The sequence below is a fragment of the Sarcophilus harrisii genome, chromosome 2 (assembly GCF_902635505.1).
Source record: "Sarcophilus harrisii chromosome 2, mSarHar1.11, whole genome shotgun sequence".
Classification (NCBI taxonomy): Eukaryota; Metazoa; Chordata; class Mammalia; order Dasyuromorphia; family Dasyuridae; genus Sarcophilus; species Sarcophilus harrisii.
In genome coordinates, this window is record NC_045427.1 from 587427732 (window position 1) to 587453477 (window position 25746).

Here is a 25746-nt window from a genome sequence, read left to right on the forward strand (position 1 = left end):
AATGCTGCCGCTCCTGGAGAGCCCCGCGGGGTCCGGGACGGCCAGGGGGGCACCGCCCGCTGCCCTGCCGCGGGGCCCGCACGGGGTTAACCGCACCTTCTTCCCTTTCTTCTCGGAGTTCAAGGGGGACCAGCGACTGGCCCTGAGCGTCGTGGAGACGGCCGCGCTGGCCCTGATCTTCACGGCGTCCCTGGTGGGCAATGTGTGCGCTATCCAGCTGCTGGCGCGCCAGCGGCGCCGGGGCACCACCGCCTGCCTGGTGCTCAACCTCTTCGGCGCCGACCTGCTCTTCATCACGGCCATCCCGCCGGTGCTGGCCGTGCGCTGGACCCAGGAGTGGCTGCTGGGCGACCTCGCCTGCCACCTGCTCGTCTACGTGATGAGCCTGAGCGGCAGCGTCACCATCCTGTCTCTGGCCGCCGTGAGCCTGGAGCGCCTGGTGCGCATCGTGCGCATGCAGCACAGCGCGCAGGGCCCGGGGCCCCGCGTCCGCGCCGCGCTGCTGGCCTTCATCTGGCTCTACGCGGCCCTGTCCTCGCTGCCGCTCGGCATCTTCTTCAGCGTGCGCCGCCAGCCGCTCGGCGGCCGCAGCCAGGTGAGCGGGGCCGCCCCGAGGGGTCCGGGGGGCGAGGGCAGGGCGGCGGGGCCCGGGGGGCGAGGGCAGGGCGGCGGGGCCCGGGGGGCGAGGGCAGGGCGGCGGGGCCCGGGGGGCGAGGGCAGGGCGGCGGGGCCCGGGGGGCGAGGGCAGGGCGGCGGGGCCCGGGGGGCGAGGGCAGGGCGGCGGGGCCCGGGGGGCGAGGGCAGGGCGGCGGGGCCCGGGGGGCGAGGGCAGGGCGGCGGGGTCCGGGGGGCGAGGGCAGGGCGGCGGGGTCCGGGGGGCGAGGGCAGGGCGGCGGCCCGGGGGCCGCCCGGACCGAGAGAAGGGCTGCCTGGAGTGCTGCATCCCGTGCGTGCGGAGCCTGGCTCCGGAGTCTGGCACCTGCGTGAGGGGGACTCGCCGGGTCACCTCTCCGCGCGCGGGGTTCTCTCGCGTAACCAAGGCAGCGCGCGAGTCGGTCCGCTCGGGCTGGGGTTTCAGAGCGCCCAGACCCGCTGTCTCGTCCCCTGCTCTATGCTCCGCTTCTCTCCCGTACCCCCCCTTTTCTTCCCGATTCATGAGGGGACACAGTAGCACCTCCACTTTTGGGGGCAGAGCAGGACCCCTGTACGTTCACACTTTCCATCCCGCGCCCAGGCTCCTGATGCAATCTTCCAGGTCCTTATTACTAGGTCAACATTTGTGGAGGGAACGGTCTGGTCACCTATTCTTGCCTGCCCGGGGCCAGCGAAGGTTCAGAGCCCTGTGCAAATAGATGAGAGAATCAGGAACTGAGGGACACACCTGCTGGCCTTCCAGAGAGAAGAGGAAAGGGTGCCCCAGTGATTTAGGGGGGTTGATGGGAATGTTCAGCCAAACCAAGAGCCCTAAACTTTCTTTGTTACCTACTCTCTTTGGCAATCCAGCAAAACGTATGAATCCCTTCTCACAATCATGCACAAAACAAAAAATACAGGAGTGAAAGGGAATCAATTATATTGAAATACAATTATTAAAACATTTCTTTAAAGTTTTGAGAACCTCAATCTAAACCAGTTTAGAACTCAATGCACTTATTTGCGGATTCCATTTCTAACAACAGATAAAGTTAAGAGTGAGTCTGAATTTCTGAAAATATGAAACGGAACTAAGAAATATTTTCAATTTTTTTCTTGGTAGTTGTCACTCAGGATATGATGATCCCTTTCCCTCTTCTCCCCCAAAAGTCCCTGAATTCACAATTAAAACCTCCCACTACTTCTGGTATGTTTTATCTTGGCCTCTCCCACATATCGCTGAAATGTCTGGAGCCCAACACTTGTAATTACATATTGGTATTTACATGGCTGATCTCTAAATCAGAGGAGTTAACAGGTAAAAAGCACTTTCTTAGCGTCAAAGCAATTTTGCAGATTCTAGCTATTATTTTTGGTACCCATTTGAATGGATTCATAAAATGCTTAATTTCGTGCCTTTTTTCTGTGGTTTTTTGAGCTTCCTTCTTCTGTGCTCTCTACACCCACCCCAATGTATTAAGGAAATAAAAGTGATGTTTAGGATTACAATTACTTTTTTGGGGTATGCTTTTTAAGAATAGTTCTTAAAATGATAAGGGATTTGGAGCATTTTTTTTTTGGACTTTTAACTTTAGACAAATGTTTGTAAACCTTATCTCCTGGGTAACTGCAGATTTTCATTCATTCAGCAAATATTTATTATGTCTCTATTGTGTACAGACTATTGTGCTTGGATAGATATAAAGATCAAATGTCCCAAGCCTCCTTCTTTTTTTCTCCCTCTTCACACTCCTTGGGTGAGCTCATCTGCTGCTGCTGCCATGGTGATCTCACCTGCCCCTTCCCTGTGAAGATAATTTTAACACCTGACATTTAAATAGCACTTTAAAGTTTGCAATTCTATTCAGCAAGCATTTATTAAAAGACTACTATGGGCTAGCCACTCTACCCAGTGATTAGGCTTTAGAAATGAAAAGATAAAAAGTAAAACCCTAAAACAGCCCTTGTCTCTTAAAGATGAGGTAAGACAAGCAGTTATTGGATGTTATTTTTGCTGATGAAAAACCTGAAGCCCAGAGCAGTTTGTCCCATAGCTAAGAAATATATCAGAAGGGCATTTGAATGCCAGGATTCCTCTAGTCTGTGTCATAGTGAATCTTAAATCTTTGTCTTTTAATTCTTCTAAGATTGGCTGTCTGCTGAGCATCAGCTCCTGAGTATCCAGTTGGTATCTCAGACTCAAGACATCTCCCTCCTTTTGGGACACATTCATCTCACTCTATACTTCTCCTTTCTTTGTCTTTCAAAGGAGAGGAAGGAGGATTTGGGGAAAAGGAGAATAATCAAAAGGAAGTAGGGAAGGGAAAGAGAGGGATCCCTGCCTTTGTTTTCATGATCAAACAAGAAGAAAAAAGGAGCAGTGAGGTGGTGAGGAAAGGTAGTGTTTGGAAGATGCAAATGGGAATCCTACATCAGTTTCTTCCTAACTGTTCATTACCTGATCTGAATTGAAGATAGCTCTGCCATGGATTTTGTATTGTGTGAGTGAACTCTGGGTAAAACATATCACCTTCTGGACTTCAGTTTCCTCCTCTGTATCAAGGTGAAATAACTAGTCTTATCTTTCTTATAGCATACTTTGCTTCTCAATCATGTGATCTTTCTCAGATTCGCTTTATTCATAAGGTAGATAAGGTACTCAACTTTGAGAGAACTGGGTTCAAGTTCTGCCAATGAACTTTATTAAGGCAACTAGGTGCTTCTGTAAGTAGAGTGCTGAGCGTGGAGTCAGGAAGACATGAATTCAAATATCTTTCTCAGACACTGTTAGCTGTGTGACTCTGGGCAGATCATGGCCATCTTTCTCGTCTGCCTAAAAGGGTCATGTGTTTCTCTTTCATTTTTGAAGAGACCGATGACATAACAGGTGACATCTTGACTTGTGGGTGAATTGGATTAAAGTGAGGCAAAGTTGCCCAAAGTTGTCAGCCTCACTCTTTCTGAGTCATGAAAGTCCAGTGGTAGGTCAAAAGTCAGGCCTTCAATAGGTCTCATGATATTTGTGAAAAAAGGGCTTTATCAACTTTAAAGGGCCATATCAATAGGAATTGTTATTATTCCCCTTAATAAAAATAGAGAAATTTTATTAACCCTGAAATAAAGCAAACCTAACAGATCACCTATACCAGAGGTTTCTTAATTATTTTCTGGGTCATGATCCCTATTGGCAGTCTGGTGAACCCTTTCTCAGAATTAAATTTTTAAAGATATAAATTAAATACATGAGATTGCAAGAGAAACCGGTTATATTGAAATACAGTTATTAAACTTGTAAAAATAGAGTTTGCAGAGTTTGCAGAGTCAAGTAGAGAACTCCTGAAGTTTTAGTCTAACTTCCCATTTTCCAGATGAGGAAACAAAGTCAGAGAGAAGTTAGTTATAGGCCAAACCTAAGACCCAAGTTTCCTGACTATTAATCCTTTGTTCTCTCTACATGTCCAGCTTGTTGTGTTTTTCTTTCCCCTTAAATTGACCTGTATGTTACTGGGTCAATCATTTACATGTGCCACAATAAACTTAAGGGGAAAAAAAAGCCTAACACATATCTTTGCTCTAAATCTGTGTTAGTATACTAAATATACTCTAAACACATACTAAATTTAGTGTATATATATTATTATTTTCTTTAATAAAAATTAGAGAAACAGTAAATAAGTACTAAATATATACTAAATAAATACTAAAAATTATACTTTAAATATATGAATTGTACTTCCAGTAATGAGGGAGTTAAGCCATACACTCACAAAAGAGTTTTAGAATGGCTTTGGACCTTATAGGCCATTTAGTCTGATCTACCTCCTGTCAGGTGCAGGAATCCTTTCAAAAGCATCCCTGATAGGTAGTGGATTCTCAGCTCTGGCACCTCCAAACATAGGGAACCCATTTCATTTTTTTCATAACCCTAAAATTATTAAGAAGTTCTTAACGGTGATGGAGGTAAAATATGTCCACCCAGTTGTCCTATTTCTGACCTTTAGAACTACACAGAATAAAATCTATTCCTTCATGTGGAGAAGAACTAAACATTGATAGATTAAAGTTTGCAAAGTATTTTACCTATATTATCTCATTTGATATACATAACAAGCCTTCAATGAAAGTTTATATGGCACATGTAGCCTTTAATATCATGCTGTTTTATAGGTGGAAAAACAGCCTAACAGGGGTTGGGTCACTTACCGGGGGCCGTATAGCTCATAAGTATCCAAGACAAGTCTTCCTGACTCCAAGAACAGTATCCTGTCTATTATATCTATGCCTTCCTCCCTATATTCCATGTGGCTATCTTAGCATGTCTTGCCTAGAACCGAAAACAGATCTTCCAGATGTGCTCTGACTAAGGCAGGGATTGGTGGTGTTAGAAATAACACTCTTGATACTGAAAATCAGATGTTGAGGAAAACTTTTTAAAGAAGAATCTTAAAGAATCATCTTAAGGTTTCTGGCCAGAAGCGGGTCCCCCTCCTCTTCGGGAAGAGGAAGCCCCCATCACAGAAGTGGGAGAACCTTTATACTTGCTAGAGTGACACAGCCCCTCCCTCCAGAGAATGAATGTTTCATCCATGTTACAATCTTTCTGATACGCCCAATACATGTTTCCACTCAATATGTATAAAACATGTCCCCCCCCCCCCCAATACATCCCATGTTCAAAAATGGCAGAAAACTCCTCCTCTGGAGTGTGTTGTTTAACATTCAATTAGCCTATTAAGCAGGCACAGTAGTGATTTGGTCAAGTCCCATCATGGACCTCAACTAGTTTGGGCAGAATGGGCTATTATCTTGTTTGTGATTTTCTCAGAATGACAATACGCTTTCTGATTGGCTGAATCCCCCTGTACCTTCCTAGCCCTGTCCCCACCAGTTCCTTGTTTGCTCAAGGCTTCTATTGATCATTTAATTGTTCTATGAATCTTAACCTTCCTTAACCTCTTATATTCAAACAACCTTTTGGTCAGTGGTACTCACTATCCCAATCCCATATTACCTGTGGAACACTGTGGAAACCCAACTTTTCAGCATTTCTCACAATCTCCCCATTTCCTTTTTAATAAAGATTTGGTTGGGGCAGCTAGTTGGTGTAGTGGGTAGAGCACCATCCCTGAAGTCAGGAGGACCTGAGTTCAAATCTGGTCCCAGACACTTATCACTTTCTGGTTGTATGACCTTGGGCAAGTCACTTAACTCCAATTACCTCAGGAAAAAAAAAAAGGACTTGGTTTCCATATCTTTTCTGTTGCCCCTTCTTCAATCCTTTTAACATCATCTTACATTCCTCATCTATATTTTAATCTTCCTCAAAAGTAACCCCTAATTTAACATTTCTCTTTAAACTACAAACTTATAACCTGAATATAATACTCTCCTCTAAAATGTAATGTTCTCTGGGAGCAGGGAGCAGGTTTCTTAGGGGGCTTCTGGAGGCAGCCTTCATTTCAGTTCAGTGTAATCACCCCAAATGTATCCAGTAGTTAAAATCCAAATCCTTTATTGTCTCTTTCCAAGTCTTGTCTCCTTCCTTGGGCCCGATTAGCTTTCTTAGGGGCCTATCTCTCTCCTTGGTTCCAAGAGCTTCTGCCACTAGTCCTTTGCCTCTGCCAGCTTCTGCCTCCAGCCAGCAAAAAAGTGGAAGATGGAATGAATCTGACTTCCCCTCCGAGAGCTTCTAGTGGGCTTGTCCTTTCTGGCCCTGACAGCTCCTCCTTATATGCCCCACACTGAGTATAAACCAATCATTATATCACTAGGAAACCATTATTTGTTGTAAGATTAAATCAATGCTAAACTAGATTTAACCACTGTCTCCTCAATTCCACTTAGTACCTTGTTTCAAGTTCTGGCCCAGGTCTGTGAAGACCGAGTTAGCACCCTGGATACCTTAGAATCAGCCAGAATCAGGATAAATAAAAGCCCTTGGTCTTTATTCTTAGTCTTTAGGGGTAAAAGTGAAGGGAATGGACACAGGATCTCCGAGACCTTCCTTTTCCACCTCCACCACCCAAGTGACTCTGGCTTGTCTTACTCCACCCCCTAATCCTTCCCACAATTCTCTGCATACACCAAAAGATTGAACCAGCACAGAATAGTGGGAAGGGCCATTTTCCAAGCATATAATAGTATTATTGTCCTAGCAGTCGTTAACCTTAAGTGTTCGGTTGTCCGACCTCAGTGCATCAACTCAAGAGTTTCAGCCCTTTATATCTCCCGCTTTCTTTTGTTTTAGAACACAGGTGGTCACACCATCCCTGACTTCTCAGGGAGGTAAGAGTCCCAAAAAGAAAGTGATCATGCCCTCCCTGTCATCTCAGGAAGGGAGGTGAAAAGCACCTAAAGGAAGTGGGGGTTGATAGCAGGTTTCTGGGCTGAAGGGTCTTATTAGAAACAGGTATGCACAAACCTCATCAGCATGGGAGGTAGTACACAAGCACATAGCAATAACGCACAGGCTATTAGTGGTGACTCTCCTCACAGCCAGTGCAGACTCAATGTGGTGCAACAGACATGAACTGTACATGCAAGAGGTGATATAACAAACCATATAAATCAACATGGTGTTGTGAAAGATTTCCAGAAGTCCTAGAAGGAGGGTATGTAAACAACAGTCACACATACGCCTTCTTCAGCAGCCAAGAGACAGCCCCAAACCAATCTATTGTCCATTGCTTCACGTGTCAGGGAATCCAATGATCCCCACAAGTTTTTGAAGTCCTGCAACAGTCTTATCATTTCTCAAAGAATCCAATAATTCCTGAGGGTTTTCAAGTCCTACAACAGTCTTATCATGTCTCAGAGAATCCAATAATTCCTGAGGGTTTTCAAGTCCTACAACAGTCTTATCATGTCTCAGAGAATCTAATGATTCCTGAGGGTTTTCAAATCCTACAACAATCTTATCATGTTTCAGAGAATTCAATGATTTCCTGAGGGTTTTCAAGTCCTACAACAATCTCATCATGATTTCCTGAGGGTTTTCAAGTCCTACAACAGTCTTATCATGTCTCAGAGAATCCAATGATTTCTCAGGATTTTCAAGTCCTACAACCGTCTTTTCATGTCTCAAGGATTCCAATGATTCCTGAGAGTTTTAAAGTCCAACAATTTTTGATGTCCATGAGTCAAATGCCATAACTGCCAGATTCTTTCAGTGGTGGGCACAGTCAGCAACAGAACCACCTGATGTTTCTTGGGTCTTCTCCTTCCTTTCAAGGGTCTGCTCCGTCTCTCTTCACTGGACAAGGCGAATATAGCTCCTTGGCACCCGTCTGATTCCTTCTCCACCTGTGGAGATACAAGCAAACCCTTTTCCCCAAGCAGTTAACCTATCTGGTCCCTTCCATTCACTACTTTCTGGGTCTCTCCACATGACCTGGCGATTATCTAAAGATAGTGGAGCTTCTCGCACTGGACACTGCCCTTCTGGGTGGGTTATAAAACCTGTCTGCTGGAGCCAGTGCATCTTTGTCAAAAATTAAGAAGTTAATAGTATAAAGAGCTAGCTTTAGCAGTTCTCTAGGGTTTCCTGTGGCTCCCCCTTTCTTTTGTTTTTGGAGGAGCGTCTTAATATCTCTGTTTCTCCTCTAAACTATTGCCTGTCTTTGAGGATTAAAGGGTATGCCAGTGGTGTGTAAAATCTTATACTGTGCACAAAAGTGTGCAAAATGTTTAGAAGTATATGCTGGTCCATTGTCTGTTTTTATGGCTTGTGGCACACCCATGATTACAAATGCTGGTACAAGGAATTCAGTGACCACTCAGGCTGTCTCTTTTGCTGCTGGTATTATAAAAGTGAATCCTGAAAAGGTGTCTACCACAACATGGACAAAAGACAGATGACCAGAAGATTTATAATGGGTCACATCCATTTGCCAGATTTCATTGAGTCTCAAACCATGAGGGTTCTTCCCTGGAGATAGTGTAGGAGCATGGAAAGGAATGCAAGCCGTACAGGCTTTTACTATGCTCCTAGCTTCCTCTCTTGTTATTCCAAATTGTAAACATAAAGCTCGACCAGCCTGATGATATTTAAAATGAGATTCTTGGACTTCTTGAAATAAAAGAGTATTGGCCAATATAGTTAGAAGGCTATCTGCCTTTGAATTGCCATCAAAAATAGGACCTGGAAGTCCACTATGAGAGTGGACATACAAGATATAAATCTTACCTGGATGCTTTCTCACTTGCTCTTGAAGGTCCTTAAAGAGCTGATATATATTAGAGGCATTTGAGCTGTGGCAATTCTTTGTACCACACCTACTGAATAAGCTGAATTAGATATTTTATTTATATCTCCTGGATAATAAGTAAGAGCTAGAATGATTGCATACAATTCATTCTGAAAGGAGTTCTGACTACTCTCTTTATAGTTAAGTCACAAGAGTATACAGCACAAATATTATGTTTGGATGCATCAGTAAAGATAGTTGGTCCTTTAAGAGGAACTTTAGAAACTTTTTCTTCAAGAATGCATCGCCAATTATGTAATAGTCTGGTTATCTTTAATGGAGACCCATGTGTAAAATTTGGAGTCATGGCTAATAAAATTTGCCACTCTGGGATGGTTTCACAGCATACATTAATTTGTGCATTAGTATAAAAGGTGTATATCTTGTCAGGTCTTGTCCCAGATAATTGTACTGCTCACTTAATGGCCTTTAATAAAATTCTAGCCACAGGCACTGGGTAAGGAGTAAGGCTTTGTTCTGGTTGTGCCGGGAGGTTCACCTACTCTATCACACTGTCTCCTTCTTGAAGGACTGCTGTGGGTGCCTCTTGTGTAGCAAAAACTGATATTTCCAAGGGTTTTTGAGTGATTTTTTCAACCACATTGGATAAAGCCAGTTCAGCTTCTCTCAAAGCCTTTTGAACTTCTTTTGTAATCTGGCATGGTGAGTTTAAAGCACTGTCTCCCCTTAAAATGTCATATAATGGTTGCAGTTGATAGGTAGTCAAGCCTAACACTGGATGCATCCATTGGATATCTCCTATCAATTTCTGTAAGTCATTTAAGATTTTTAGCTTTTCTGTTCTTAAGGAAAGTTTTTGTACTGTAAGCACCTTAGGGTATACTTCATATCCTAAATATTGAAAAGGAGCATGTCTTTGAATTTTTTCTGAAGCTATGTACAATTTATAGTACCTTAGTGTTTCCATGGTCTTTTGTAGACATGCTTCTAACATTTGTTCCTCAGGTGCCCATCCCAATATGTCATCCATGTAATGTAATATTACTTTTGGAAATGCTTTTCTTACTGGAGTAAGAGCAGCAGCAACATACATTTGACACATAGTAGGGCTGTTTTTCATTCCCTGTGGCAAAACTGTTCATTCATATCTTTTATAGCGCTCAGCTAAATTAACACTGAGCACTGAAAAGGCAAATCTTTTCATATCCTCCTTATCTAGAGGGATAGAATAGAAACAATCCTTAATGTCTATAACCCAAAGAGGCCACTGAATGGGCAACTGATGAAAGTCCAGGCTGAACCGTTCCCATAATTTCTGTCTGTTCATTTACTTTTCTTAAATCAGTCAACATCCTCCATTTTCCAGATTTCTTTCTTACAACAAATACTGGGGAATTCCAAGGACTTAGAGAAGGTTGTAAGTGTCCTTGGTCAAGTTGCTCCTGTACTATATCTAATAAGGCCTGAATTTTATCGCTAGCTAAGGGCTACTGTTCTATCCACACTGGTGTATCAGTTTTCCATTGGATAGGAACAGGTGAGAGCATTGGCAGGCCTTCAATAGCAGCCCTGCCTAAAAAACCAAAGTACTCATTTTTAACCCTAATTGTTGTAAAATGTCTCTTCCCCACAGATTGTTGGGGATTTTTTCAACTATAAAAGGAGTAAAAACTCCTGTTTCACCTTCAAATATCCATCTCAAAGGGGTAGCACTAACTTCAGCTGCTATGTCAGACATATAGGTGGCTGCCTTAATCTTTAGCCAGTGGCTGGGCCAGTTGGCACTTCTAATGACTGTACAATCTGCACCAATGTCTACCAATCCTTCTAATGGTATGCCATTTATATAAATAGTGAGCATAGGTCCCTCAGCTATAACTGCTACAGTCCAGAATATTCCTGGATTTTGTTGCTTGGAGTCAGAATCTGGGCAACTATCACCAGATTGCTTATTAGGAGTCTGTATCAGTAAACCTGATGCTACTACTTCTCTTGGTTAATAAGTCACACATTGTCTACCTGTATTAGTGACTGGGATATTAACTACACATTCCCCAGTTTTCCACATCAGTGTAAGGATGGACACTGTTTTGTAAGTACTCTCATGAGGTGAAATGGTCAAGCCTACTGTGCCTGGAGGCGAGGGATCCATAGGCTGGAGAGGAACAGATTTCACCTCTCCAGGGAATATCTCAGATGTCCCAGCTGCATACAACTCTATTCTCCCCAATTGTAATCCCTTTCTCCCATCAGGTTACTTCCTGGCTGATTGATTGTATAATTCCTTTCTCCCATCAGATGGCTTCCTGGCTAATTGGTCATGTCTGGGTACTGGAATTATAGGCACTCTCTGGGTGTAGCATTAGCTGCCATCATGCTCCAAGTATTTTTTGTCTTGGACCCTGGAGCTGGGCCCCTCATCCCTTATCCCTGAATCAGTCTAGATTCCGCTGCCCAATGGAAGCCTCTGTTGCATTTTGGACATGGGGTTTTGGGTCTTGTCCTCCCACCCTGTTTTCTCACTCTGCCTCTATGCCAACATTGAGCTTTCAGATGCCCTACTTTACCACATTGAAAGCAATGACAAGTCTCTCTGGAAGTCTCTTGCCAAAAGAGACCCTGTCTTCCCGTGTTCGGATCTTGGGAAGTCTGCATCATAGCCTGGCTATAAAAGGCATTTGGGCCCACTGTGGCACAGCATCTTATGATCTCCTCTAAAGGAGCATTCTTGAATAGTCCTAGTATAATTCTTCTACAAACCTCATTAGCATTTTCTTTAGCAAGTTGCCTTATCATAATGTCTGTTACTGCATTTTCACCATTAGTTTGTATGACAGCAGTCTGCAAACGTCCCACAAAATCAGCAAAAGGTTCATTTGGCCCTGTGCAATTTTTGTGAAGGCCTCACCCTTGTCGTTTTTACTGAGGAGAAAAGCCTATGCTTTGATAGCAGCAGCAGCAATTTGCTCATATGCTGCTATGGGGTAATTAATCTGTGCTGAAATTTCTGCATAAGAACCTATACCTGTTAGTTGGTTATAGGGTGATTGGAGGATTAACTCCACTATGACTATTTTGTTGGGCTTGTATCCCACAGAGCTCACTATATTCAGAAAGCCACAAGTTTTGTTCAGGTTCTAAGCATGTCCTTGCTATAGATTTCCAGTCTGTGGGGATTAAGACTTTATAAGCCAAATTCTGTAATAACATCTTAACATAAGCTGATATAGCCCCATAAAGAGTGCAAACCTTTTTCAGGTCTTTGAGGATTTCTGTATCTAAAGGAGTGTATCTTCTACTTTCTTGACCTGAAGAGTTAAACTGTTGAATCACAGGATACATTCCTAGTTTCAAATAAGCTAAATCCTGCCCTTCTTCCGTGGCTTTAAGTAGTGCCTTTTGCAATCTAGTCATAGGAGGGGGTGATTGCTGGGGGGGGGGGGGGGGGGGGGGGGGGGGGGGCGGGGGAGGTGCAGGTGATATCATTGCCCCTCCCACTCTTCCTCCTCCCTCCATCCCAGAAAGTGAAGTTGATGGGGGCATGTCAATAATCTGCTCTGTAGGTGGGGTTGAAGCTGTCTTATGAACGTGAGAATCATCAAGCCTTTCACCATGCCCTTCATCCTCACTTAACTCCTCATGCCCTCTGGTGATATTGCTATTAATCTGTTCTTTGTCTTTCTCTTTTTCCTCACACTTTCTCATCTGGCTGTTCTTAAAACTTTTTTTTTTCTGTAACTTGCAGGGTCAAGGCCATTGTATCATGTTGCATATATAGAATGTTTCCTTGGAAATTGAATGAGGACCTTTATCATTGTAGTATTCACATAGTTAATCTCCTACTAGTTTCCAATTATCTGGCCCTATTTCTTTTTCCTTTAAGAACCAAGGGGACGTGCGTTCTAATGTACCCAAGAGTCTAGCTATCTGCACCCAGGTTACAATTAAGCCTTGTCCCTGGATCAACTTAAGTATGTTTTCTATAGCACCCTGTCGGGGCAGAGGTGGGGTTGGGGCTGGGGCTGGAGGAGAATCTTTTCCTAATATCTGCCCCATTTCAGCTAGAAAAGGTTACTAGTTTAGCCCTTAACAAAGTAAGTTCCCTGTTTGTCTATTAAAATACTCACTCTATTTTCTGGTCACCAGGGACTTCAATAAAATTAGGGTCTTTGGTCCACACGTTGGGCACCAAATGTGAAGGCCGAGTTAGCACCCTGGATATCTTAGAATCAGCCAGAGTCAGGATAAGCAAAAGTCCTTGGTTTTTATTCTTGGTCTTTAGGAGTAAAAGTGAAGGGAATGGACACAGGATCTCGGATACCTTCCTTTTCCACCTCCACCGCCCAAGTGACTCTGGCTTGTCTTACTCCACCCCCTAATCCTTCCCACAATTCTCTGTATACACCAAAAGATTGAATCAGCACAGGATAGTAGGAAGGGCCATTTTCCAAGCATATGCTAATAGAGTATTGTCCAATCAGTAGTTAGCCTTAAGTGCTCAGTTGTCAGACCTCAGTGCATCAACTCAAGAGTTTCAGCCCTTTACACATAACAACTCCTTGTAAGATAAAATCAATCATACTGAACCATGCTAAATTAGATAATTATTGTCTCTATCAATTCCACTATCTTAGTACCTTGTAAGAATCCTAACACCTGAAAGGAATAAAACTAACAAAGGAATACAATAAACTTGGCCCAAACAAGAAGATAAAACAATAATATGTTCCACAATCCTTAATTAGGTACATAGTTCTGAGTAGATACTCAGCTTGAGCCCATCATTCCCCTTCTGTCTTTTCGGATGATGGAATTCTAGGGACAAGAGATAGAGATCTCAGTCTCCTAAGGGAATCCTGACTACTTCAACCTGGAAAGGTGCATAGAGCTGAATCATTTTACAGGGTAAATCTTTAAGGACCTTATTTCATACAGATTTATGCATCTATCAACATATAGATTGACAAGGCCAAATATTCACTTACCTACTTATTTATGATATAATGACCATATTTTTTTTGAGATTGAAAATTGTAAGATTCGACATAGTTGTATTGTACTCATGATTTCTATTGATCACTTACTCTGATTAAAGAATCTTGTCATAAGAGGAAAAAGCTGTGACATAATTAACAATCAAAAGCTGGTCCTTTAGACCTCAGGTTGAGAGCACATACATGATAGGATAAAGCATCATTAGCTCTGTTTTACAGTTGACAGCCAATTATACAGTAACAATTCCACCTTATAGCCACTCAGGAATAATCCAATGGGTTTTTATTGAAAACTGGGAAACTGAGTCAAAAGGATCCTATCTTAAGCAGAGCTCAAGGTTGTCTTCCCAGATATTAACTTTTGCCCAGATATTAACCTCCACCTGTAACAGTTCAAGATCACATTCCTCTGAGTAGATTGTGGCACATTTCTCTCATATGGTAGATTACTGACTTGATAACTTTGTTAGACAATCATATCTGAATTCAAAACTCTAAACAATATCAGCTAGAGTCCCAAGAGATTTATCTCAAATAGCAGCTCTCATCAATCAAAGCTTTAGGTGAATTTAGTTCTCAAGGATCATATATCCTAAATAAGTATTTATAATCCTACATTAATAACAGCAAGAAAAATTCATCCTAGAAAGTTCTTAAGTGGACCCCTTTTGATGAGACCTCTCTTTCCCCACCTGGGTAAGGCATTCCATACTGCATTTCAAAGGGTGATAATCCAATATCCCATCAGGGGCCATTCTGACTGAGAAATACTAGTGGCAGATATCTCATCCAAGGTAATCTTGTTTCAATGCCCGGTTTAATGATCTGTTATTTCAAAGTTTGATTTATTGGCTCTACTCTTCCTGAGGAAGGTGGATGCCAAGGGGTATGAAATTCCCATTTAATTCCTAAACACATCATGACATCCTGTAATACCCTAGCAGTAAAATGGGTTCCAATTGTCCAAGTCAATCCTTTCCACTAACTGAAATGGAGGAATGATCTGTTCTAGGAGGACTTTGTTGACTCCAACTGCTGGGGCTAAGCTCAGAGTTAGGCTTCCACCCACCCAGTTAAGTGATCTACAATTACTAGTAAATGTTTCCTGATTAGTGGCATTTCAGTGAAATCCACCTGAATTCTTTGGAAATGTCTTAACAAGATTTCCCTTCCCCATTTTGTTTCCTTGGGATCTTTTTGTTAACCTTCCGCCGTATTGCACATCTTTCTGGGATTTGTTTTGCTACCGTATAAATCCCATACACTCAAAGTGTTCAAGAATCATATCCCACAGTGCCTTGGTTCCCCAATAACTTCCCCTATCAGTTCTCTTGTTATCCCTTTGCTTAACATTTTGGGAGTACCCACTATTCTAAGTAGCCCCTAATTCAGACAACTCTTCTGTTTCCCTTTGATTAAAGACGGGGATCACTTTGGGATGATCCCTTGAAGCATTAAGACTAACACAGGGTTTTCTCTGTCACTTAGCCCAGTTTGCCTTGCTTCCTCATCTGCAAGTCTATTTCCCCTCACTTCCAGTGAGCTTTCCTTCTGGTGACCACCACTATTTGTGTACCACCTCAATTTTTGATGGCAATAGCAAATTTTCTAACACTTGTTTGATCAGTTCACCATGGACCAAATCCTTTCCTTTACTATTTATGAGGCCCCATTCCTCCCAAATGTTTCCAAAAGTATGGACTACCCCACAGACATAGAGAGTTCCTTCTTTCCCACTCAGTTTCTTAAGGGCCTGACTTAGAGCATGGAGTTCACATGTCTGTGCTGACCAGTTCTTTGGCAAGGATCCAGACCTTTGGACTGACCAATCTTTCCCATTTATGATTGCATAACCATTCCTTCTCTTTCCTCCAGACACTCGTGGACACCCATCTATAAACGATCATTCTCCTCTTTCAAAAGGAATATCGCTCACATCTGATCTAACTTTGTTTTGGAAGTCTATTGCATTCAGACAACCCTGTTCAGGTTCTGCCTGACTTGATTCATTTTTCTGTAGGAAGGTGGCTGCATTGATATAGTTCTCAGTGCTTAAAACCAAATCATCTTTTTCCAGCAATAGTGATTCATATTTTAAGATTCTTGAATTAGTCAGCCAACGACCTGCCCTTTAGTTTAGAATGACCTAACTTGATGTGGGATGCTTACTATCAATGGTTCCCCAAAAGTCAATTTTCAACTTTCTGCTACCCACAAGGTAGTTGCGGCTACTACTTGTATACACTCAGGCTATCCCCTGGAGAGCAGTTCAAGTACTTCAGATAAGAAGGCAACAGGTTACCTTTCTCTAGCCCACAATGAAGTTAGAACTCCCAAAGAAGTTCCTTTATCTACAGTAACAAACAGATGGAAAGGTTTGTTAAGGGTAGGCAGGGCCAATACTGGAGCTGTAACTAGAACTTGCTTTTACCTGTTGAAACATTTTCCTTCTCTTTTAACCATGTTAACTGCTCTGGCTCTTCCTGTGATAGTTGATTGATAACCATTTGTAGCCATTTCCTTCCCTCCATCAGGATAGGATACTAACACAGGCTAACAGCCTGAGAATTCTTTAGTTTAATTTCCATTGGATCAACCTTCATCCCCACATGATTCCCTTCTCCTACCCAACCTTCTGGTCTAATATTTTTATAGGTTTCAGTACTTACCAAATGTAGTCTAATAGCCAATCATTCCTATACCACTTTTATCTCTAGATCTAATTTAAGAATTAAATTTCTTCCCAATAGGTTTACTTCTGCTTCTGGGACAAATAAAATGTGATAGTACTTTATTTCCACACCAAATAGTGTTTCATTATCAGAATTATTAGTCTCTATCAATCCATACTTAGGTACATTTTGTTCTGCAATTATGCATATCCCTATATACCAAATTTTCTTTTTTTTTTTTTTTTTTTGACTTTTTTTGACTTTTTTTTAATTATTATTATTATAGAAACTTTTTATTGACAGAATCCATGCCAGGGTAATTTTTTTACAACATTATCCCTTGCACTCACTTCTGTTCCGATTTTTTCCTCTCACCCTCCACCCCCTCCCCTAGATGGCAAGCAATCCTATATATGTTGAATATGTCCTAGTATATCCTAGATACAATGTATGTGTGCAGATCCAAACAGTTTTCTTGTTGCACAGGGAGAATTGGATTCAGAAGGTAGAAATAACCCGGGAAGAAAAACAAAAATGCAAACAGTTTACATTCATTTCCCAGTGTTTTTTTCTTTGGGTATAGCTGCTTCTGTCCATCATTGATCAATTGAAACTGAATTAGGTCTCTTTGTCAAAGAAATCCACTTCCATCAGATTACATCTTCATACAGTATCGTTGTTGACTATACCAAATTTTCTTGCTTTTATTTCTTTGTTAAAGGGAGAAGGTAAGACAAACCTTAAGATTAATATCCTAAATAACTTTGGACCAAATTTCACAAAATTTATACCACATATCCAGCAGGGCTGACAAAATATTACAGCATAGCCCATACAACTTTTACAAATTACCCAATATACAATTTAGAGAGTGACATGGTAGCTTAAATATATTTCATCTAATTAGGAAACACAAACATGTGGCCTTTTTAGATTAATAACCAGAGAATTTTGTTTCAATACCCATTTTTTTTAACTTCAAATCAAATACAGATTTAAATTTCTAGCAATACTTCAATATAAATGCACACCTATTTCTAAAATCTTATACCAGAATAAACATTCACAAACACACAGCACCAAATTTAAGACAGTAGAAAACAGTTCTTTCAAGTTTGCTAACAAGGCTTTAAGAAATTGGAGGACTTTAAGACCCTGGCGGAGAGGACAGGAGAAATTTGGACCCAGGTGTCCAGCTGCAGGTCTGTGGCACAGTGACTGGCCTACCCTCCAGGCTAGAAATGCCAAAGAGGGGGGCCATGTAGAAGATGTTGGGGCACCAGTACAAAAATTCAAAAAAATACACACAGGGAGGGACGCCAGCCTAGCTAGGATAGATTTCACCAGGGAATTTTTTTTTTTTTTTCTGGTAAGTCACTAGTTCTGACCCTCTGGAGGCTTTTAAGCATGTAAATTAGGCCTACTTAAAAATATAGTAGAGTAACTCCAGTGAGCCCACTGAGAGACAGTGCCAAGCAACTTAATAATTAGTTGCAAAAACTCCAGAATCTGCTGAAATGTTTTAATAGTTCTATAACCTTAACTATTTTAGCAGATACAAATTGGCCAGTCTTCTGTCCACAGAAATGTATCAAGTTTTTTTTTCTTTTCTTTTTGATGCAGTAGTTAAAAACTTTCCCTTTCTCAGAACTAATCCTTCCTCTCTCTAGCTAAAAACTATTTGCATAAATCCAATTTTGTACAAAACAAGTGCTTTTAAATCTCAATGGCCAGATCTTTTTCCTTTATAATTCACACACAGAGAAGACAAAATAGAGGCTGTCACACACACATACACACGCGCACACACACACACACACAATACACAACACTCCTTTTAAATTTCTTTTCCTTCAGTTTAGCACACAGAGTCTCTTCTTGCCCCTACTCCTGGAAATGTCCTCCCAATCCCTTCCCAGGGATTAGTCCCCTTTCCCTAGGCCTAGGACCCATTTCTCCCATCTGCAAATTCAGCAAATTTTGGAGCTGGCTGGAGACTTCTGCGTGGATTTCTGCTAGATGGTTTCTGCAAGGCCAGCACAGTCCAAAGCTGCCCACTTCAGCCTTCCCGACTAACAAAGGCTGTTTCTTACCTTTGTTTGACTTGAGTGGTCTGCTGGCTGGCTCCCTATCATTAAGATTTCTCAGGCCACCTCAAGCTTATAGTTTGAAGTCCCGAGTTTGAAAGGAACAGGGTTCAACCTCCAGACTGTTGAAATCAACGGGAGTGTTCTTCCCAAAGAGTCTTACCGTACTCTGCCTGAGGTCTGCGAATGAAGCCCCACATTGGGCGCCAAAATCATTAGCAATAACACTCTTGGAGCAGCTAGGTGGTACAGTGGTTAGAGCACCAGTTTTGAAGTCAGGAGGACCTGAGTTCAAATCTGTCCTCAGATACTCAACACTTCCTAGCTGTGACCCTAGGTAAGTCACTTATCCCCAATTGCCTCAAGGGGAAAAAAGAAAAAAATAACATTCTTGACACTGAAAGTCAGATATCAAGGAAAATTTATTAAAGAATAATCTTAAGGAATCATCTTAACGTTTATGGTCAGAAGCGGGCCCCTTTCTCTTTGGGAAAAGGGAGCACTGAGTACAGAAGTGGGGGACCCTTTATATTTGCTAGTGTGAAGCAGTCCTTCCCTCCAGAGAATGGATGGTCTCTTTCTTCCGTGTTACAGTCTTTCTGATACGCCCACTATATGTTTCCCCTTAATATGTATAAAACATGTCCCCCCTCCCCCCCCATATATCCCATGTTCAGAAATGGCAGAAAATTCCTCCTCTGGAGTGTGTTGTTTAATATACAACTAGCCTATTAAGCAGGCCCAGTTGTGATTTGGTCAAGTCCCATTATTGACCCCAACTAGCTTGGGCTGAATGGGCTATTATCTTGTTTGTGGTTTTCTCAAAACCACAAGACTCTTTCTGATTGGCTGAATCCCCCTGTGCTTTCCCAGCCCCTCAATTTCTTGTTTGCTCAAGACTTCTATTGATCATTTAATTGTTCTGTGAATCCTAATCTTCCTTAACCTCTCAGATTCTGAAAACCTCTTAGTCAGTGGTACCCACTATCCCACACTACCTCAAAGCTTGCAACACTGTGGAAAAACAACTTTTTGGCATTTCTCACAGTGGGATGGTACCTTTCTTTTCCCAGACATACTACCTTCTCTATCATTGGAGTCTAAAGTTATATTGATTTTTTTTTTCAGGAAGCCATCATCCTGTTGACTCACGGGGCATGCAGATCACATAATACTCCCAGTTCTTGCCTCTATCTCCAGTTCCTGTTGAAACAGGTTCTTCCCACATGCCACACTGTATTTGTTCAATTGATTTGTTGAACTTGACTTCTAGATCTTTCATTTATTCTTATTAGCTTTACCTTGTTATATTCAGTCTGTTGTTCCAGCCCAATGATATTTTTTTTACCCAGAAAACTCCTGCTTTTCTCATTCAGAAAACCCAACTTCAGAATTAAAGGAACTCAGAGGTCATAATCTTCTCAACAATATTCCCAAGAAGTGATCATTTACCCTTTATATGATAACTTCTGTTGAGGCAGGACTGACTACTTTTTGTGGTAGCCTAGAATTGGAAGTGTTTCATATAGCAGTCTTTTAGGGATTCCTCCCCAACTAGGTACTTGCATGTTTCAGATTGAGTCAAAAGGGATGACTACTCCTACATGGATTTTTTGATCTAGCCTCCTATTATAGCTTATGAGCCCCTACCAGTTTTCTTCCCTTTAACAGTCAGCTCATAGACACAATTAGCTTAAAGCAAAGGCATTAATAACAGCTATAAAATGTTCCCTCTTGCCACCTATAAATCTGGGGCACATTCTCCCATAAATTCGTGGTTCACCTGTGGGGAGAGTGAATACCAGCATATACTTGTAGCACATTTATCCCTATACACATAAATGTGTAAGGAACACACTTGGGAAATACATATTGCCAAAGCAACTCATGGCTTAGGGACTGCAGCAATCAATGAGCTTTCTCCTCTTGTGATGTCCTCTTATGATTCCTACAAGGTATCCTGTCTCTGCTGAGCAGATTGATCATCTGATCTCTTCAGCTCAACTCCTAACTGACAGGATCTATTCTGTCTTAAATCCATAGCCAGCTTTCTTCTCTGCTTCTTAGAGTCATATTCCTCCACAAAGCTATTTCCTGTCTGGACTTTATTTCCCTAGCAGGTATATCTGCTTTTTCGGACTACTAGGAATGTAGTTAAATCTTTTGTCCAAAGGTTTTAAATAAATCTCACGGACATTATCAGTGTGCATATTCTACCAGGTTCTATAGGAAGAATAGATTCTCCCTAAAGCTCTGTTTTCCCTTCTTTGAAATGAGGGGAAAGGACATTGTGATCTCTGAGACCCTTTCTTGACCTGTCACAATGTGATTTACTGTATATTACAAAGAACAAAAAAAAAAAAATTGCAAATTACCACCTTTTAGTGGGTTAAGAGCAATAAGTTAATCCAGAAATTTCTCCATGTTCTTTCTCAATAGGAAGTTCAGATTTGTACATTGGTCTGGCCCAGCATCCAAGGAGAAATCTGTTGGGATGTGTTGTTTGCGATTTTGAACTTCTTTGTGCCGGGATTGGTTATTGTGATAAGTTACTCCAAAATCTTACAGGTATGTTTGTTGTTCTCATATATTACCAATTTCTTGGAACAGATAAGGATCACAGGACCAGAGAATCAGAAAGGAGTTGAGAGGCTGCCTCTGATTTTTCATTTTGTACATGAGAAAACCAAAATTTTGGAAGGGAAGATGAATGGCTAGCATAGACCACACAGGTTAAAAAACATGGGTGGGGGGGTTTAAATCCTTGACTCCAGGGCCTGGGCTCTTCCCACTGAGCATGCTGGCTCTGAGTCTCCCTGCATAAGAATTCCCTCCACATGCATCATCCCTTACAAATGGTCATCGACCTCTACCTGAAGACCTTTGTAAATGGAGAGTTTGCAACTTGGTCTTCAGAGCCAAGCTAAAATTAGATTTAGCCCCAAAACTCAAGTTCAGAATTTTAAAATGTGCTTTAATAAGCACTTGTGGACTAGAAAAACCAATTCTTTACCAAATAAAGTTGAAAAACACACTTTTTAAAAATACAAAGTTAAAATATTTAGCTTTACTTGTACTATCAACTGAACAAAAAACTGGGAAAACATTTCCACAAGGATATCCCACAAGGATAATAAGAAAAAGTTTTTTATTCCAGCTTCCTCCAACTTGGGCTTTTTATACCCCAGGAAGCAAACTTGCCTCCTTGCCACTTTAAAGAACTAGCCCAGCTTTCCTAAAGAGGTGTTGCTCCTATCACATTTAAGGCAGCCCTTATGTATACTTTTGGATGGATTTCATTGGTGGCAGATTTTCCCACCTAATGCCAAAATCTATCTCCCTGGAACTTCTACCTGTTGGCCCTAATTCTAAGCAGGACAAGTGTTCCCTTTTCCACATTTAAACCCATCAAATGTGTGAAAACCATTTCAATTCAGGGTATTCCAAGTGGGATATTATGATAGGCTGTACCATTTTAATCAATCCATATTCAGATCCAGTCATTGTGATATTTATTATACCTGATTGCTGGTAGCATTAGGCAACTTAGTAGCCCTTGTAGTCTAGTTTAAAATTTCTTAAACTGTGGATTGCATAACTGAATGTGAGAGTCATGAAATTATAATTTTTTTGCAAATGTTTGGTTTTTATAACTATTTTATATGCCTATATATCCAGAGCTGAGTAAAAATTTCTCAGACAAAAAAGAATCATGAGTGAGAAAAAGTTTAAGAAGCCCTGGTCTACAGACTTTAAACTATATTATAAAGCAGCGGTCATCAAAACCATTTGGTATTGGCTAAGAAATAGAACAGTTGCTCAGTGGAATAGGTTAGGTTCACAAGACAAATAGTCAATGATTATAGCATTCTAGCATTTGATAAATCCAAGAACTCACTATTTGACAAAAATTTCTGGGAAAATTGGAAATTAGTATGTCAAAAACTAGGCACTGACTCACAACTAACATCCTATAGATCAAGTTAAAATGGGTTCATGATTTAGATATAAAGAGTGATACTATAAGCAAATTAGGAGAACAAATTTACCTCTCAGATCTGTGGAAGGAATTTGTGGCCAAAAAGAATTAGAGTACATTATGGAATGCAAAATAGATAATTTTATATTATATTATTATATAATTATATTATATTAAGTTAAAAAGTTTCTGTATAAACAAAACTAATGCAGACAATATTAGAAGGGAAGCACTAAACTGGGAAAAATTTGTACATCCAAGGTCTCTGATAAAGACTTCATTTCTAAAATATATAGAGAATTGACTCAAATTTATGGAATAATTAGGCTTATATCCCAAAAATATCTTAAAGAAGGGAAAGGGACCCACGTGTGCAAAAATGTTTGTGGCAGCTCTTTTTGTAGTGGCAAGAAACTGGAAACTGAATGGATGCCCATCAGTTGGGGAATGGCTGAATAAGTTATGATATGTGAATGCTATAGAATATTATTGTTCTGTAAGAAACGATCAGCAGGATGAATACAGAGAGGCCTGAAGATACTTACGTGAACTGATGCTGAATAGAACCAAGAGAACATTATACACAACAACAACAAGATTATATGATGATCAACTTGATGGACATGGCTCCTTTCAACAATGAGGTGATTTAGGTGAATTCCAATAAACTTGTGATGAAGAAGCCATCTGCATCCAGAAAGAGGACTATGGAAACTGAATGTGGTCACAACATAGTATTTTCATTTTGTTGTTGTGTGTTTGCATTTTATTTTTTTCTCATTTTTTTCCTTTTTGATCTGATTTTTGTTGTGCAGCATGATATTTGTGGAAATATGTATACAAAAATTGCACATGTTTAACATATATTGGATTACTTACCATCTAGGGGAGAGAGTGGGGAGAAAGGAGGGAGAAAAAAAAATTGAAACACAAAGTTTTGCAAGAGTGAATGTGAAAACTATCCATGCATGTGTTTTGAAGATAAAAAGCTTTATTTAAAAAAAAAAAAAAAAAAAAAAAAAAAAAAAAGCAGCAACCATGCATGGCCTAGTTAATTCTACTAGGAGGTACCATGATATATAGGAGAGAAAGGACTTAGAGCATGCTGATTAATAGGTTTATGAAATAAGCAAAGTTTCTAATAGCCTCACATCCCTTATCTGTAAATTGTGAAAGTCCAATTTTCCCAGCAATTTTTGTCAAATAGTGAGTTCTTTCTTGCATTAGTCATGTATTATGGGGTGGTTGGAAGGATATTTTAAAGTATTTTGTAACCATAGAGCTCTAAATGAATAAAGACCTCAAGGAATATGAGAATAAATAGCAAACTGGTGTTCTTGATATTTCTCTCCCTCCCTCTCTTTTTCCCTCCCTCTCTCTTTCCCTCCTTCTCTCTTTCTCTGTGTGTCTCTTTTTCCACTTTCTCTGTCTCTGTCTCTCTCTAACTTTCTGTCTTTTGCTCCTCTTTATGTCTTTCTCTCTTCCGCTTTGTCTCTACATCTATGTCTTTGTTTTTGTCTTTATCTCTCTTTATCTGTGGCTATTTCTCTCCCATCTCTGCTCCTATCTCTCTTTTTGGCCTCTGGACTAAAAGTGAAGAGTGCTTTGTTTTGTGATCTTATCTTCTGAATAATTATCAGTTCTTTAGAGACTCCTAATTCAATTTCCTTTAGTAGCAATTTCCTTTAGATTGCTATAATCTTGTGTATCATTCTTTTGATTCTGCTTATTCCACTTTCACCTGTTCATATTCAGAATTCTCTGAATTCCTTCCTCTTCCCCCTTATTGCCCTTGCATTTGGTGAGAGAAAACCTCATGAAATGATCTGATGTAATGTACTTTGCAGATCATTGCAGGAGCAGAGGTAGAAGGTACTTTTGAAGGACTCTAGCCTCAAATACCCACTATTTTACAGATAAGAAGGCCTAGGCAGGTTAATTGACTTGCTAAGTGTTATATAAGTAATTAGTAGAGGAGTCAGGATTTGAACCCAAGTTCAGTTCCCATTGTGGAATTCTTGCCTTTGTTCTATGCTGCTCTGAAATCTTCTGATACAATTTAAAATATTATTTAGTTGAAATAACCTGATGATTATCTTCTTGAGTGATCCAACTAACCTTTCTTTTTTCTTTTTCACTAACTCAACCCTATGTCCTATTTCTAATTTGAACTCCTTTTCTTTTCCTTTTTTTCTCTTCTCTTTTTCCTTTTTTCCCTTTCCCTTTCACTATAAACAGCATCACTCATTTATGATGTAAAACAAGTGTGCCAGGCTCAGAAAGAAACTTTCTTATTTCTTTTTTGGGTGAAAAGGAAAGAGTTTAAAAAGCCCTGACTTAGAAAACTATAAATTAACATTATGTGTGTAGTAGTGTATGTTTATTTATTTTGTTAAACATTCCTCAGTGACATTTTAAGTTTTTCAGGCTGTTGTAAGTCTCTTAGATCTCTTCAAGAAGGTCATGTTTCTCAGTTATAGACAAGAGGATTTTCAGAGGCCAGTTCTTTGGGGTTATTCCTTAATATAAAAAGGACTCAAATGTTACTCAGCATCCCCTGACACCTTGTTTTGATGTTGCAGATTACAAAAGCTTCCAGAAAAAGGTTGAACGTCAACCTGGCCTATTCGGAAGACCGCCACATCCGGGTCTCCCAACAAGATTACAAACTGTTCCGGACTCTCCTTGTGCTCATGGTCTCATTTTTCATCATGTGGAGCCCCATCATCATCACTGTTTTCTTGATCTTGATCCAGAACTTCCAGCAGGACCTGGTGATATGGCCATCCCTGTTCTTCTGGATCGTAGTGTTTACATTTGCCAACTCGGCGGTCAACCCCATTCTGTACAGCGCCTCCCACTTTCAGAAGGAATGGTGGAGGGTCCTTTTCTCCTGCTCCGTGCTGCCTGAGAAGAACAACATGGCTACGGACACTTCAGTGAGAAGAAATGACTTGTCTGTGGTTACAGGCTGATGACTTCACTGGTTGTGGGTTTTTTCACCCATGTGCATATTGAGGGACTGTACACAGTTTATACCAGCATGGTTTAGTTTGGGGGCTGAGAGTGCATTAGGTAAGGTTTTCCATGTGGTGGTCGCGCCCCTCAGTACAGATATGCCCTCCTTTAAGACATTTTGCTATACGAAAGTTGATTTTTTTTTTTTTTAACAGA

General features: G+C 40.9%; 1 protein-coding gene across 1 annotated transcript; it reads left to right on the top strand.

Moving 5' to 3' along the window:
- Positions 1-25742, top strand: FFAR4 (free fatty acid receptor 4). The gene is made up of 3 exons (XM_031956085.1): positions 1-595; positions 21033-21161; positions 25155-25742. The coding sequence occupies exons 1-3, from the start codon at positions 2-4 to the stop codon at positions 25545-25547; spliced, it is 1116 nt and encodes a 371-aa protein (XP_031811945.1). The 5' UTR covers position 1; the 3' UTR covers positions 25548-25742.
- The last annotated feature ends 4 nt before the right edge of the window (positions 25743-25746 follow it).